Genomic DNA, 17,206 nt, shown 5'->3' on the forward strand with positions numbered 1-17,206 from the left:
AAGCAAAAAATAGATAACAATGCCTGAAAGATTCATGGGTACTGCAAACTGATATTTGCTAAAAAAAAAAGGTGCACAAAAATAAGGAATGAGTATTCCGAAAGGTACCAGCAAAGTTAATATCCACTCGTTGCCACGGCGATTGAGAGTCTGACAGCGCAGTAGAAAATTCTGTAGAACTTCAATGTCCTGTGCATTGATCTAACAACAAGATGATGCAGTAGCATCGATTCAGAATCAGGACGAACAGGAAGGAGAGACAGGGCGTCAGCATATTTATGCTTTGACGTGGTCTGGTAGGATATTTCGTGCTGGTGACAGTAACAAAGCCCAACGTTGCAGCTTCTGAGCCGTGCGTGGCGGAACATCTTTGGACTGATGAAAAGGTCCGTCATAGGTAAAACTTCCGACGAAATAGATAGTCGTGAAACTTTATCACGCCACAGATAATAGCGAACGCTTCCTTCTCGATTTTGAAATAGCTACATTGAGTCTTGGTCAATAACTAGGAAGCAAAAGAAACCGGGCTCCTGTGAACCAAATCTGTGCGAGAGCACAGCTCTGATCCCCTATGAAGCAGCGTCGACTGCCAAACCCACCTGCTTAGCGGAATCAAAATGAACAAGGCATTGTTCACTCAACAAGGCATTTTTAGATTTCGGGAATGCATTCTGGCACTCTTTGATCAAAACAAAAGGCACATTCTTCCGACGCAAACAATGCGACGGAGTGTAACATTATGTGATTGTCTTATCATTTTAAATCATTCACTAATCGAGCAGTCGCTCGGCAACAGCTACAGTTAGCGAATAATGTTGCGAGAATGTAAAAGGTGAACGACCTGTGACGTAACTTGTTTATTGTCGAACCGCCGTCAGAGATGCAGTGAGTTATTGACTTTGAAAACCCCGGCGCGAAAAACGGACAGAAGAAGAACACTTTTACACATTTTTTTTTTTTTTTTTTTGGAGGTACGAGATATTCTCGCTGATCAGTTACTCATGCTTCTCTTGTCTCCTGTAACTTGTGTCGGACGCGCATGTCTTGCCGCCGTATTATTATTGTTAAAATTAATATTGTTCTAGTGTAAAGTAAATGTGTAATACTAAAAGTGCCTAGCAGTAGATTTATTGTGCAACGTTTATGTGAAAACGTCAAAGGAATTGTTTTCATTAAGAGAAGTGCCAGTCAAAACGGCATCCATGTTAAATCCGTCATTGCAGTGTAAGTTTGTCTATTACTTGCCATAAATTCAGAGTTAAATGGAACTGGTGTATGGACTATTCATTTACTATAGAATCTATGTCTCACTTCTTCATGAAATTATTTAATTTTCTATATGTTTCTGCCAAATAGAGAGTTTACAGTCACGAATTCTTTCGTCGAGTTCGGACGGAAGTTGCATGCGGCGAAATATTTTCTCCGCGCCATAATCTACTGGTAAATGCATGACAAACTACGGTCCCTTAGGAAATTCATGTTGAGCTATCCAAAATAATTATATTTTGAATAGGCATTTACTCTCCTATGCAATGCAACTTCCGACTGATCAGACGATCCAACAAGAAACAGCCGCACACGGTCGGCGTTCGCAAATATGTTTCCACCGCTGATTATAGCTATATGTTACAGCACAAAGTAAACATATTGTTATAATTAGAGACTACGAACGGGGACATTTATAACTGTATGTTTATGTATACACATTACGTAAACATATCGTTATAGGAGCCGCGATTTGGCCTCGCAAGAACTGACTGCAGTTCCGTTACTGTCCTTGGGGCAGGGAGATACCGCATGGCCAGGAAATGCGAGTGAAGGGGATGAACGCCTTGGCTGTTAAGAACATGGCCTAAGCACTGAATTTCAGCTTGAAAAAAGGCATATTTGTCTAGAACACACTTCAAACCTGCAGCTGAAAGTACTTGAAAAATCATTCGAACATTAGTAATACGTTCTTCCAGTGTACATCCTGACACAACAATATCGTCCAAGTAATCTGAACAGAATGGAACTTTTGCAGTGAGCTGTTCTAAGTTGCGTTGGAATATGGCAGGCGCTGAAGTGCTGCCAAAGGGTAAGTGCAAAAACTTGAATAACTTTAAATGTGTGTTGACCACAAGCACCTCCTGAGCCTCCTCACATGGCGGGATTTGTAAATAAGCATCACATAAGTCAATTTCTGAAAAATAGCTGCCTGCACCAAGCCTGTCCATTAAACGGATAAGTAGTAATTATTGTTTGCGGATTCACATGGATTTTAAGTCAACACGAAAATGAAGTCTTCGAGAAAGCTATTGTAAGGTTATTATGGAAGAAGACTATTGAGTAGCCTGGATAGAAGCGAGAACACCATTGTTTTACCATTCTTTAAGGTCACTTGCAACCGTATTTCGAAGACATGAGGAACGAGACGCGCCCGAAAAAACTTAGATTGCGCCTGCTCCTTCGCTGTAACGTGCGCCGCAAAATTATTTGTTCTGCCAAGTACTTCAGAAAACATACCAGGAGACTCTTCAATCAACTGAGTAACACTGTCTTTTAAAGTCGCACACAGTGTCCGGCAATGATTAAGTTCACAAACAGTTCGTTTGACTGTCGTTGCATACCACATGGGCGAGGTTAAGGCACATCCTGAATTTGGTCATTACTAGTACCAGTAACTTTTTATTTATTACTCTAAGCACTATGGGACTTACCATCTGAGGTCATCAGTCCACTAGACTTAGAACTACTTAAACCTAACAAACCTAAGGACGTCACACACACCCATGTCCGAGGCAGGATTCGGACCTGCGACCGTAGCAGCCGCGTGGTTCCGAATTGAAGCGCCTAGAACCGCTCGGTCACAGCGGCCAGTACCAGTAGCCAGTTGAGGAAAAACTACATCCATTGTGTGAGAAAGTGCTCCGCGCTTACGAGAGCGAACGGAGGTAGAGTTCTTTTCTGTTTCAAGCACCTGGCTTTGCACAAGCAAAGAAAGTCGCGTTCTGCGAAGGGAAATTTTGTCTTATGAGTGGAACACCAACGAGGACGTGACTTCAGAGCAGGCATACGCATTGACACTTGTTTACTCCGTCAATGGCGCGGTGCCCTGTTGTACACACACGGTGGCCGGTCTCAAGGCCGTATCTGTTTGTCACTTTGCGTTACACTGCAAGTGGAAGCTACCTGAAAGTTTTCCACAGCACTATCACACGAGTCCTGATGTTCAATAGTTTGTAACACTTGTTTAAATTTAGGATTAGAATGTTTGCGAATTTATTCACAAATCCTACAGTCAGTACATTGTACATAGCTGCATCACGAATCATTATGTCACTATGTTACCGTCCACAGTTACACTGATACGGCACTGTCGTGTCAAACCCTGAAGTGCAGTGACCTACTGATGGTATGTCTGTTCTGTCTTTTTCTGCAATCTAAAGGACTTGTAACAAGCTGCAGCCACCTGTACCTGCTCCTCATAATACTTAGTGAGGGTGGAAACTAAATGTTCAAAAACTAGCAACTCTGGTCTATCAGTTGGGTGTAGCTTCTGAGCGAAATCCTGCCTCGGGCATGGATGTGTGTGATGTCCTTAGGTTAGTTAGGTTTAAGTAGTTCTAAGTTCTAGGGCACTGATGACCTCAGATGTTAAGTCTCATAGTGCTCAGAGCCATATGAACCATTTTTGTAGCACAGTCATTGTCGAACTACGCGAACCGTTCATTCTGGTCCTCCTGTTGTTCATTGAAAGCTCAGAACTGTGGAATGCACGCACGTGGTGCCATGGATGTGGCTGGCTGTTGAGAAGTTGATGCAGCAGCGGCTTGTGTATTAATGAGCTGCTGCTGCTGCTGCTACTGCAGAAAAAAAAAGGTTCAAATGGCTCTGAGCACTATGGGACTTAACATCTGAGGTCATCAGTCCCCTAGAACTTAGAGCTTCTTAAACCTAACTAACCTAAGGACATCAGACACATCCATGCCCAAGGTAGGATTTGAACCTGCGACCGTAGCAATCGTGCGGTTACAGACTGCTCGGTCACCTCGGCCGGCGAGCAGCTGCACTGATGTCATCAACTCCGACGTTAGGTGGTTCTGAAACTGAATAAACTGCATTAGATGAAAGAAAGCAGTAGCGAGAGACTAGGCCCAGATAGTGTAGCAGGCAGGACAGAGGCCATTTTAACGAGAGGAGCGTTACAACAAATTATGTGAGGAACTAAAAAACACATATAGCGGAAGCGTTGCTGCTAGCCTGCCAGAATGAACACAATTAGCAGCAATGCTCCTCTGATAGAAAAGGGAGGAATATTAGTGACGTGCTGTAACAGAGCCGTGAGGAGAGAAGGCAGCACTGGTTCTGTAATCTGTGGCGCCAGACGTAGTGTCAGCTATTGTGGGAGTCAGTGCCGTCACACGCAAGGAGGGAGAGAAAAAGGAGAGAAGTAGCGATGGCTGGTGCGGGAATCCAAAATTATCTGCACATACGCTAGCAGATTAATAGAACTCTTTATTTCTAAAAAGGAGAGAAACATAATTTCTTGTCATGAAGTGGCTTGTCGTGCTCCCCTTGTGTCCTATATGCACACTACTACCACTCGAAGAATGCAGGCTAAGTATCAACTTCCTATTACTCAGTAGTGATGCTCTCGAAGTCTGTGACCGAACTGCGCCTGAACAGCAATAGGCGGCTGGTTAAATCAGCACTGACAGTGGGCGCTGAAATTCGTCTTTCTGGAGGTGTAGCGCTGCCCGCTCTTTCCACTGACGCATGGGTCAGCACCTTCTTTATGCCGTTTCATGGTGCAGGGCTTTCGGTGTGCAGTCGAGGCTTTCGGACTGCACAGAGAATACACAGAACAGCCGAATTGGCGGTGCTGTTAAACTGTGTGTTGCGCATGAAGGGCGACCGCACTCGCTGTTTGTGACTGTGTGGAGTGGATTCACAAGCACCTTTATTCTCCGTCTGTTCTTCTTTGAAGAGATTACACCTAGAGAGTCTGTCAACTGTACCGTGATGTTTGCATGTTAGCGAGACCTCCTTGTACAACTTGTGATTCGTGCTTTGGGAAGAGGAAACTGTATGGATACCACTTTTTTCATGTAAGATGAGGCAACATGTCATGTTGCTCACCCAGTGAAAGATCTGCTTAATTCAAACTTCTACGAACCTGTTATCTCCAGAGGTTTCCCAGACACATGGCCAGCAAGATCACCTGCTCTGAATCAATGTGACATTTGGCTCTGAGGACATGCATGTTCCGTCTCCATTCGATCAGATGGCTGGTATACAGGAACACTTTGCTCACATTCCACCAGAACTTCTGTGAGCAACTGTTGATCACATCATTTCATGGTTGCACCATCTCGTTGATGTCTCCAGGGCTTATACTGAACAAATTGTATAAGCAGCAATTTATAATAAAAATCAGCATTATGTTTTTCTCACTTAATTACCTTCTCCACCCTTGTAAAATCCATTACATAAGGAAACATTTCTATAAATCTCTCTTGTATTCACAGAACCAGATTTGCATCTGTTGGCCAAAATTGCAAGTAATTTTTTATTCAGCGTAAATCGGTTCCGCATTAATGCATTAGAATATCTACTAAGTTTCACTGCCATACAATAGTTACAGCTGACTGTGAGTTCTATGAGCAGCTGCACTTTAGTTATAACAACCTGATATAATTAAACTACAGTTAAAAAGTACGCTTACAGAATTCTTTCAGAGTATAAAAACAATTCTGAATTAATAAATCCTTACACAATTCTTATATTCAAGCAGTTCCAGACTGTATACTGAGTGTGGTAGTTTGTTAAATGAACTAATGGATGTGAGTTTGAAGCTTTTAGAGTTTTGGAACAAAAGCAGAAACCTTTCTTTCTGTCATTACAGTATTGCGTATTATAGCTGTGTACATCATAACTGAGATTAAAACTACACAACTTTTCTTAATAGTTTGAAGACATTGAAAATGTATATACATGGTAAGGTTATAATACTAAGGCTGATAAATAAATCTCTCCAATGAGTCCTAACTGGGACATTTCAGAAGAGAATAGGTATATCACATGAGAGTAGATGTAAGCATTATAGACATGAAGCCAAATTTTCTTACCTACTGTTGCCTGAAACTTTCTTATCATAAAGATTCACTCACGATTTTTCTAATGGTAAATAATTGATAAGTGCCTGTCAGCTTAAAATATTTTCCAAAACAACGGCCAGAAACTTTGCAGGTCTCTTTTCTTAGATAGTTCTGTCATTGTAGGAAATACTTAATTCCCAAGTTTTTCCTGTGTTCATAGATATGTTATTAGTACTGCTCTAATCAAAAAATATATGTACATTGACTGAGGTAGAGATGGCATCTATGCTATCATTAAGAGGACTTGAAACACTTAACTGATATTGTCTGCATATAAATAACACCTTGAAGTATCGTCTATTACGAGATACATTGCTTGGTGAGTCATTCATATACAGGGTGGTTCTTATTAACATTTAAAAATCCTTGAAGTGACGTAGACAACACTGAGACAAGTAATTTAATACCATAAAACACATGGGGTTGCAACTGTTCGGAAATACCCCAAAATTGGAAGAAAGATGTTGAACATGTGATGTTTCCAGAAGACATAGCTCACCACATGTGCAGCTATGCAGTGACTTGGAATTTATATCCTACCTTCACCCTTAGGTGGCAGTACTACACATAGCTCTGCTAGACTACTGAACTCTTTGAACACTATTTGTAAGTGTGCTCTATTGTAAATGTAGAAGCTACAAAATTTTTGTCCTCACTCTAACCAAGCAAAAGCTGATATTATTTTGTGTTTCTTTCCTTATTCCCTACATTTTTACTTAGAGACTTAATTTAGTAAAGAACACATAGGTCATTTACTCCTAGCGATGCAGTTTAGAATGTACTTATCTACTTTTGACACAATGTGGTAGGTTTTTGTTGTAGTGTACTTTGCAATCAACCATCAGATACTGCAAGACTGGTAAATAAAGTATTAAGTATTATCTCCACTTAAGCACATAACTGTCTCATGGAATGAAAAAGTACTGTCTGCCAGGTGCAAGACTCGAAATCTGAGCTCCCTGCGTTAAAGTCATGCATCTAGGCCCAGAACCACGCCAATGTGAATACTTGACTTGGGTTGGCCTGATCAGGTGCGACAGACAAGTAGGCTCCACTACTGCATCTGCAGTGAGGTACATTATTTGGTAATCTAACATGAACAATATTTGTCATACACTTTTGGGGTATTTCTTGAGATTAGTGAGCCCATTGTCTTATATTACATTACTTGTCTTAGCATCATCTATGTCACTTTGGAGATTTTTAATGAGAATCACCCTGAATACATGAACAAAAGTGGACTCAAGATTGATCCTTGAGGAACATCTTAGTTAACAGGGATGAAAATAGAGTACTGATTGTTATAGTAAATAGTTTGATTTCTTTTAGACAAGTATGACTGAATAATTTCAACAGCAGGTACAGATAAACCTACTGTTTTTAGTTTGAGTGGTAGAGTACTGTGGCACCCTAGGGATAATGATAAATCAAAAAACTTTGTACTCCCTCTACTTCAAGATAATTAATTATGTAGCTCATAACAATATCACATGTTGATAATTTTTTTCCATACTGAATTTGGTTGTTTCAAAATGTCTGGTTACATTCTAGGAAATTAATTATTTGAATGCAAATTAGTTTTTCAATAACCTTTGACAAAATTGCTACAAGGAAAATTGGCCTACGGTTGTTAATCAAGTTATTGACATCTTGGTTTTGAATTTAGATTATTTTAGCTACTTTCAATTTTGCAGGGAAACAGCCTCCATCAGAGCAATAATTTATGATATGACAAAGAACCTTGGATGTTTTACAATAACTAAGTTTCTCTATTTTAGAATTAATATTGTAAATATCTAGTGTATTACTATTGCTAACAGAAAGAATGGCTGATTTGTATTTGATGAGAGGTGTATTATTAATTGCAGTACAATACAATACAGTCTACAGTATAATTATTAAAACTGTTGGAACCGATCTTGGATCTGGACACAAATTCTTTGCTGCCTGATACACTGTTCTCATTAATAATTTCGCATATTTCTTTCATTTTATTAACAGCTTGTGCTACCAATTTAATTTACAGTTATATTAATTTACTTTTCCTGATAGCCATTCTGTATTCACATTTTAGTTATTTATCTCTTCCTCTGCTCAGCAGACAAGATGATTTCTTTGCTAGGGAGTAGAAATTATTGCACTAATCTTTAAGTATTTGTAGTTCATGTTTGTAATCAATACCCTATTCATTTTAAAAGTTTTGTTCTTTAGTAGGAAACCAATGTTACCTACCCACAATGATAATCCAAAAAAGAATGAAGAAAGAATGTTTTGTAGTTATGTTTCGTAAACAATCTGAATACACAGCCATTTGTGCTGAAATAACCTCAAATATATCTGCTGCTAACCAATGTCATGTCTCTGTTACCATACCTACAGAGTTTTAGCAGTTCATTTTTTCATATAATAAAAACAATGCAAAATAGTCAATACTGAAAAAACTGGTCTCACACAATTTATTACTGGATACAATATGACAACTTTTTTTTACTCTCACTGATGTTAGTAGTACAGATTCTAATGTACCTACAATGAAAGTACTTTTATAGCAGAAAATATTACACTATCCTCTCACTTTCCGGGTCATGTCTTCAGCAAGCAGCCCAACAGTGTTTGAACAACCTTATTTTATTGAATGGAAGTTTAAAATGACAGTCTACTTAATTCTGAAAAGAAACCAAATTGTCTATCCACTAGTAGCATTTACATTGTTTTTATTGTTATGTGTAGGTTTTTGTATAAAAAAACTAGTAGAGCAGAAGAGGTTTTCTTCAAATTGGCCTCCATCACATCAGTATTTGTTGTTACACTATCCCCTACAAAAACGAAGAGCCAAGGTGGTAAAATCTAAATTTAATTTATGGTACATACAATGCTACCCATTTTACATCACATACTGCGCTCATTCTTTAGTGCAGCTCAATGAATTTCACACACATTTATTCTGAAAACTTTACAAAACTGTACAGTGACAAGATATGTTTACAACTTAAGCACAAGGCGATATATATAACGTGCATTTTTATTGTAAGAAATTATTTGAAAACCTATTGTGCTCTTTCATAGCTTACAAGAAATAGGTGCCATAATGTTTACAATATTCACATTTCAGACATTTTTCACATACTGTTAAAAACATGAACTCCTACAATGTGCTACATTAAAACATTTATGAAGTAACTTTAGTGAATCTTGCCAGTGGATTATATGTTAACAGTTATTGGAATACTGAGTAGCAGAAATGGTGGTAAGATGCTCAACAGCACAACATTAGGAGCCAAAAAGCATTTAGCTAAGCCAGAAGATAACGGTTTAACTAGGTGCTTCAGATTCCCTCCAAATCAATCAAAGTTGCGCATATGTTACTGTTCCTCCAATATGCAGATAAGAAAAAATAAAACCAGACATTAATAAACTATACTGTATTTTGAAAATGCTGGCAACAGTTTCTTTATGTCCCAATATAATTATTAATAGCCACTACATGATAAAAACTGGATCTCCATATGTACAAGAACTGTAAAAATTGATAAAAAATGTCTGAGCAAATTTAAGACTAAGTATTTACAAATTTTCCGCTATTAGGGCATCCCTAGCTGCTTCCATTGACTAACCATTCCAAATACAGAAAGTAATACAATGAGTGTTACTGCAGAATTGTGAAGCAATAAGTATCTCTGAATGACCTCTGTGTTGCTAGAGAATGCAGGCCACTCTGAAAATACCACCTAATATAGAATAGCTTTTCCACAAACAACTAACCATCTCAGAATCGCCGCTGTAATATATGGAATAAAAATAATCATAGCACTATACTTTCATGTGTCACATGGGTCTTTTTCGCTGTCGTTTTAGCTTACCTCGGAATGCATCAGAGATTTATTGTCTCAGATAAAGTACTGTACATTATGCGATATTTATACTCTATGTACAGTATGCCACTAGATTGTGTCCTCTATTGCCTTTGATATGCACAATATTTCCTTGTTTCCTTTTTAGATCGTTGTATGTCTGTGCCAGTGGTTCGACGATCTGGCATTGTATTCCCCTGTTTTATTTTTTCAGAACACACGTATTACTACCCTAACAGCATATATCTGTTTCTTTCTTTTGTCACATTATTTAACTGTGTTACGTGTACACAACCATTTCAAGTTTGGTAAACTGTTTCTCATTAATATTGTAGCTATATGAGACTACATGAAAGTTCTTGCTTTCTACTATGTTCCTGCAGTCCATAACGACGTCTGCTATTAACAGAGTCTTCACGAGCGTAATTCTGTCGTGTCATATGCTTCTCACTCACGATTATAATTGACGTTTTCTGGGACGGCTGTGAAATGAAGAAATCTTAACTTTCGCTCGCTTAAACACTCCACATGTTCGATTTGCGTTACTCCTAATCTTTTGTCGACTGGGACTGCCTCTCTCATTAACGTAATTTGCTTCTCTGTTTTATTTCGTATCAGTTCTAATAACTTGATGTAATGTGCAGGGAAGGAATTAAAATCCACAGAGAAGAAATAAAAACTTTGAGGTTCGCCGATGACATTGTAATTCTGTCAGAGACAGCAAAGGACCTGGAAGAGCAGTTGAACGGAATAGATAATGTCTTCAAAGGAGGATATAAGATGAACATCAACAAAAGCAAAACAAAGTAATGGAAGGTAGTCGAATTACATCGGTTGATGCTGAGGGAATTAGATTAGGAAATGAGACACTTAAAGTAGTAAATGACTTTTGCTATTTGGCGAGCAAAATAACTGATGATGGTCGAAGTACGGAGGATATAAGATGTAGACTGGCAATGGCAAGGAAAGCGTTTCTGAAGAAGAGAAATTTGTTAACATCGAGTATAGATTTGTCAGGAAGTCATTTCTGAAAGTATTTGTATGGACTGTAGCCATGTATGAAAGTAAAACATCGATGATAAATAGTTTAGACAAGAAGAGGATAGAAGCTTTCGAAATGTGGTGCTATAGAAGAATGCTAAAGATTAGATGGGTAGATCACGTAACTAATGAAAAGCTATTGAATAGAATTGGGGAGAAGAGAAATTTGTGGCACAACTTGACTAAAAGAAGGGATCAGTTGGTAGGACATGTACCGAGCCATCAAGGGATCACCTGTTTAGTATTGGAGGGCAGCATGGAGGGTAAAAAATCGTAGAGGGAGACCAAGAGATGAATACACAACACAGATTCAGAAGGTTGTAGGTTGCAGTAGGTACTGGGAGATGAAGAAGCTTTCACAGGATAGAACCATGGAGAGCTGCATCGAACCAGTCTCTGGATTGAAGACCACAACAACAACAACAAGGTGCAGGGCTCATTGGAAAATAATTTATGATATCTTTCGGGTCCATTGTACTGACTTCAGTCAGTAAATTAACACGTGATCAGTCGCACCCTTTTTTTTTTTTCAACCACACTCGGACCTGTTTCGTCTTTTCCGTTATGCACAGTTGCTTGTAAGTAGTTGTGGCAGTTGTGTAAGAGCACAAGAACACGTGAACATTCTAACTTCTGACACCTTGCGGATTTATTGGTTATTTTTCGTTGAATGCTGTTAAACGTAATGTAGATGCGGTAATATGAGATACATGGCACTAAATCAACCACACTATGCTACATTATTGTTCTAAACTCAGTGGAACCTGGTATCAGGGTCGCGAGCACATCTTCAACTGTGCATGTTTTAAGGAGCTTTTACGCATAATGTAAACTCCTTACAGCCCAAATACATACAGATTTGATAAATAATGTGGACGGTTCAGGGCCTGCACAGCTAGCCCATGGTACTCAGATACAAGTTTACATGAATGCCACTAGGTGACAGCACACTCCAGCAGACTTTTATACCCCTTCGTTGGGGTAAATTCCACTAGACAGTATCACATTCCTCGGTAATGCCAATTCACTCACTATACAGGCTGTTACAAAAAGGTAGGGCCAAACTTTCAGGAAACATTCCTCACACACAAATAAAAAAAAGATATTATGTGGACATGTGTTCGGAAACGCTTAATTTCCATGTTAGAGCTCATTTTAGTTTCGTCAGTATGTACTGTACTTCCTCGATTCACCGCCAGTTGGCCCAATTGAAGGAACGTAATTATTATTATTATTACTGTTATACATCAGCTTCTATTAATTTCAGACATACCAATAAGATGAAAACCATACATGTAACAACTGAGGGAAATGACTGCAGATATTAACACAGAGCTTTAACTAATTCTTGTTTTATTCTTGTTTTAGCTGCTTCTGATAGAAATCTTTTCACGAAACTACGGTGGTATTAGCATGTGGATCGCTTCATCAAAATACACAGTTCTTTGCACCTAGAAATCTCTCCTATTATGTTAACCTACAAAAGGGATTGGTAGCATAGTTTTACTTGTTACTGTCCTGTGCCATAAACTTCTGTGACACTGTTGCAAGAAAGTAGGTCGTATTTATTCTAAAAAAGTGAATTGAACATATTGTGTTAAGCTGATAATGGAAGATCTTGCAGCAGTGTCTTCCAGGACATATGAATTGTTAAGCTTGTTTTGCTTCCTAAAATTATATGTGTTTCGTAACAAGAGCGAATTAACTAGGACAATACTGTAAGTAAAACTTTCGAATAGACTATGAATACCTGTTTAGCTTTCACAGTAGAGTTTTATATTCTGGGGCAGAAGTCTATAATAGGTTGTTGGTAGACTTTGGACAGGAAACTGAAAAACTGGAGTCAGAAACAAATTAAACTACAGCTTGTTGGCTACGCCTGTAATTTCTAAGAATATACTAATTTTGAAACAGGTCTAAAGCTGTGAAAATATTATCTCTAACTTGTAAGGACTGCTATATCACACAGCTGAGACACTGGCACATTATTTTCCTTCGTGAAATCCTCCTTCGGGATAACTTATGTAGCCTCATAAGTGTTATGTATGATTTCACTCAATGCTTGTTTGGAAAGTCTAGTAGAGAATTCTTGCTCCTCGTGGCTTCTTCCTGTTGCCAGGGATCTTAACATTAGTGTCAGCTACTGGTGTGGAGTAATTTCTCCCCTCGTACAAGTATTTTTCATTACTATACAAGTCGTCATGATCGTCAAAACATAATTGTGTGTTTCCAGATCTATCCGCAAGTAAACAAGCTAGCCGTCAGGCTCGTCCTCCACCTAGCGGATAATAGTTATGTGCAAAACTGCCTTCGCTTAAGCTGTCATTATCCAGACTGTTTTGATCGGTCTTTCCGTTTCTTGCATTTTGTTTGAAGTATTTTTTGCAACACATGTTACTAACACAAACCATAACAGAATTTTCTCCATTTCGAAGTTCTGAGTAAATGAAATAAATTTTGAGGTTGCAACAGCCTAGTCGCTTGGCACTGAAACTGTTCTTTTCTAGACCGACAAATGGAGAGCGATTGGTAGATTGAAACTTATTTCAAGTGAACATGCCACATTTGTTGTGATTTATTGCATGCATTTGTACATATACTTTGCGCAGCAGACCGTTGCGCGTGGATATGCCTAGAAACCACCTTGACTATGTTGTGCCATAGTTACGTTAGACTGATGTTTGTTGTTGTTGGTTGGTCGCGGCGGGGCGGTGGGCGGAGAGGGGGAAATTATATCGATCATGATAGTGTCGATTTAATTGTAACATCTCTGGGAGTACAGGAAAGTAGTGGCAAAATCTTTGACTTTAGCTTGGTGTGGTGTGTTGTTATACGGAAGCCGAATAAACACAAAAATATACTTGTTAGTAGAAGTTACGTTGGTGACTTTTAGCAGACCAATGGTATGTTTCCTTAATAATTGAGTGTGCTAAACGATTACGCCCATATAGATGGGCATTTTCTTGTTGTTAGAGTTCTTTACAGACATTGTCGGATTATGCTTTCTTTCCATTCTTTTCGCAGTTGACAATTAACCGACGAGTAACATCGTTTACGAGAGGGAAACATTTAAGCTCTGTCGAAGTCTTCTCTGGGTTTATCTGGACAACCTAATGAACGAGCTGAAGTCTTCTAACACTTCTCAAGTGCACTCAGCCCAGGCAGTCATCAATGGGAGTGGACATGGTATGTTTGCCTTTTTTACTAATTGATTAATTTATCATTCGTACGGTGAAATCACACTTTGTTTTGGAACTCCTTTAGTTCCTGTGTTTACTGCCCCAAACATTTGGACAAGTGTTTAGTTCAAGGAAGCAGTGTTTATATTTTTTTCACTCGGTTATTAATTCAAAAGTCATTAGTTCAGTTGGCAGGAAGATCAACGCCGGCTACTCGTCTTTTTCTATACCATGTATCTTGAGATGTGTAGATATAAAGACGTGGCACAATTTTCGATGTAGAAGACATAAACTTTTAATTAGAAACAATCTCTGACTAAGCAAGACTTGGTCGTCGGCTTTAAGAATAAAGGAAATATAGGAAAAGATTTATCTGTGATGTTTAATGGGTTCTTCTAAGATCAAATCATATCTCAAAATCGAACTCAAAACCAAAAACACTAGCGGTAACATAAACTGCTTTTGCGGTCAGCCTTTCAATTTGTACCAAAGAAATAAGTAAGCTACTGAAAAACTGCAATGCTAAAGGTTCAGTGCATGGCAAATCCTAGTTTTTTAAATCGGGAGAAACAGTTTTGTGGAAAGAAAGAAGTTGTCAGGTTCAAAAATATGAGAGTGAAGGATAATTAATTTGAAGCAACTGTTTAATAAAAGAAGCAATTCTTTTGCCAGTTTGTGAAAGATTAGATTAAGTAAAACTTCCTATTCAGATTGACCAGTGCTCGAATTCTTATGTTAATGGAGAGAGAAATTGGCACAGGCCATGACTTATTTGCTTAAACAAACAACAACTGGCCCTTGGCGGATTATTTGTGTGTAAATTATATATGGCGATTCTGGAATTTGCTAAATCGTTATCTGACGACTGTATTGAGGTTTTTTGTCATTTTCTTAGATCGTTCCAAGTGCATGCAAGTTTCTTCAAGCATCCACTAGGAGTGATTACGGGTCGACAGAAGCGTCCGATCCCACGCGTCGGCTTTGACCCGTGACGTAAGGGTGTTGTCGTGTGTGACGTCATGACGGCGCGAAGTTTGGTTTGAGTGTGGCTGTCTCCAGTTCTGTTTTATCTTATTTTATTTACTTTTCTGATCTGTCCATTCTATCCCGTGAGATTTTTTTTTTTTTTTTAAGACAAAAAACACTAATCAGCTACTGAAGCATCTTTATCTTCTATGGGTTGCAGGGGTTACGACCCCTTGGGAGGGGGGTGGGTATTCATGCATGGCTGTCTTCACTTACACGTTGTAGCTACGCAAGGCATCTAAATTTGTTTATATTTAATTTGCCCCCCACCCAAAACACCCCATTTCCCGCGCTTGTCCCGTTAGTGTCATTAGGCTTCTTGTGGAAAGTGTGTGTGTGTGTGTGTGTTTTTGTTTCCGCCATATTTGTGACGTCATGGGTCAAAGCAGACAGGCGGGATCGGACGCTTCCGTATTTCCGTGATTACCTTTTTGAGCTCTGTTAATAGTGCATCAGTAATGTTAAACTTCATATTGTTGTTGGGTCTGCTATTAGTTTGCGAGTTCAGATAAACATAATATTTCAGTGGTTTAGCTATTGAACCAAAATATGATTTTAGTTTCATTTTAGGATCAAGTAACCAATATTAACATTCCCACTATTTTTTGAAAATACGTTTTGACTTCTAAACTCTAACTTCATTTCTTCTGTTGTTAATGGAAGCAGAGTTGAAATTACCTGTGACACTCCTGTCACTCCAGGTGACTTCCAGCATGACATCTTCATGCCAAACTGTTCTGATTCTATCTGCAATCTGTGTTCTATTTGTGTTAGGTGAGTGGTACAGGTTTTAATCTTCTGTCCAAGGGGGGCTGGCCGAAAAGGCTGTGCAGTTCTAGGCGCTGCAGTCTGGAACCGCGAGACCGCTACGGTCGCAGGTTCGAATCCTGCCTCGGGCATGGATGTGTGTGATGTTAGGTTTAAGTAGTTCTAAGTTCTAGGGGACTAATGACCTCAGAAGTTGAGTCCCATAGTGCTCAGAGCCATTTGAACCATTTTTTTGTCCAAGGTATTTGGAAGACATACAAACTCAGTGGATACCTGAAATAAATAAATAATTAAAGTTTATTTCTGAAAATGAAAAAAAAAAACACGATAATGAAAATATTTTACAGTATACTTGGTTGTAGGACACTACCCATCTGCTTTCATCCGTGATGTAACTGCTCTATGCCGTGATGTGTTCTGTACATCATCGATCTGTGATGTGTGAGTATGAAGTGGAAGTGAAATTTTCTTGTAGAGGGCTCGGTTTATGAAGAGGTAGTGCACTCTAGTGGTTGTCTCATTCAGTGTGCTATTGTCGTCGTGATGTGGACTGTACAAAATTATGTGGTGACACAATGGAATATATTGTGCAGAATGTTGTGACATAAAAGAGTGTTGTAAATTCTAAACTGTACTCTTAGGTATGTGCGTAACCACTTCGTAAGTGGATCAGTGCTTTTAATTGAATTTAATTGAAAACATTGTTCCACTTACCTTCTCCCATGTTTTCATTCAAAACATACTTTATTCTACATTCTCCCATGATTAATTAAAAAATGTTGATCCACCTGCAATGTTTCTCGCCTTCTCATTTGTTCTGCTGTATTGTCGTATCCAATTCATCATTCCTAAAGTACGCTTCCCATAATTCATCGGGCGTACAGTTACCAGCTGGAACACACAACAGGAAAACCGCCAACACTGTAAGTGCACCTTTACTCTAGGGTTGAGTTATATAGATGAACTGGAGATTGGAGTACTGGCTGTTGTAGTTGCGTGGGAGGTTGTTATTGCTATCCTGGGCTAGGGTGGAGCTATATAAGTGACCTAAAGTTTGATATATTGGCTTTTGTAGTGGTTATTCATATCCTGATGTAGTGTTGAGGTATATAGGTAAGCTGGAGAGTGGGATACTGGCTTTTGTGCTGGTGGGAGTGGTTTTTGATATCCTGATCTAGAGTTGAGCCATGTAGGTGATCTG

At 38.9% G+C, this 17,206-nt stretch overlaps 1 protein-coding gene across 6 annotated transcripts in view; it reads left to right on the forward strand.

Moving 5' to 3' along the window:
* Positions 1-13,813: 13,813 nt before the first annotated feature.
* LOC126187307 (mesoderm induction early response protein 1) overlaps positions 13,814-17,206 on the forward strand; it is a 177,540-nt gene continuing 174,147 nt past the window's right edge. For 3 of the 6 annotated variants that reach the window (XM_049928299.1, XM_049928302.1, XM_049928306.1), the window contains exons 1-2: positions 13,814-13,935; positions 14,057-14,218. In XM_049928299.1, the coding sequence (XP_049784256.1) occupies positions 14,146-14,218 (73 nt within the window). In that variant the 5' untranslated portion in view covers positions 13,814-13,935; positions 14,057-14,145. Of the gene's footprint in view, positions 13,936-14,056; positions 14,219-17,206 lie in introns of those variants that run through there. The other 3 variants (XM_049928301.1, XM_049928305.1, XM_049928300.1) reach the window with 2 other exon arrangements.

The sequence above is a fragment of the Schistocerca cancellata genome, chromosome 5 (genome assembly GCF_023864275.1).
Source record: "Schistocerca cancellata isolate TAMUIC-IGC-003103 chromosome 5, iqSchCanc2.1, whole genome shotgun sequence".
In the NCBI taxonomy this organism is placed as follows: domain Eukaryota; kingdom Metazoa; phylum Arthropoda; class Insecta; order Orthoptera; family Acrididae; genus Schistocerca; species Schistocerca cancellata.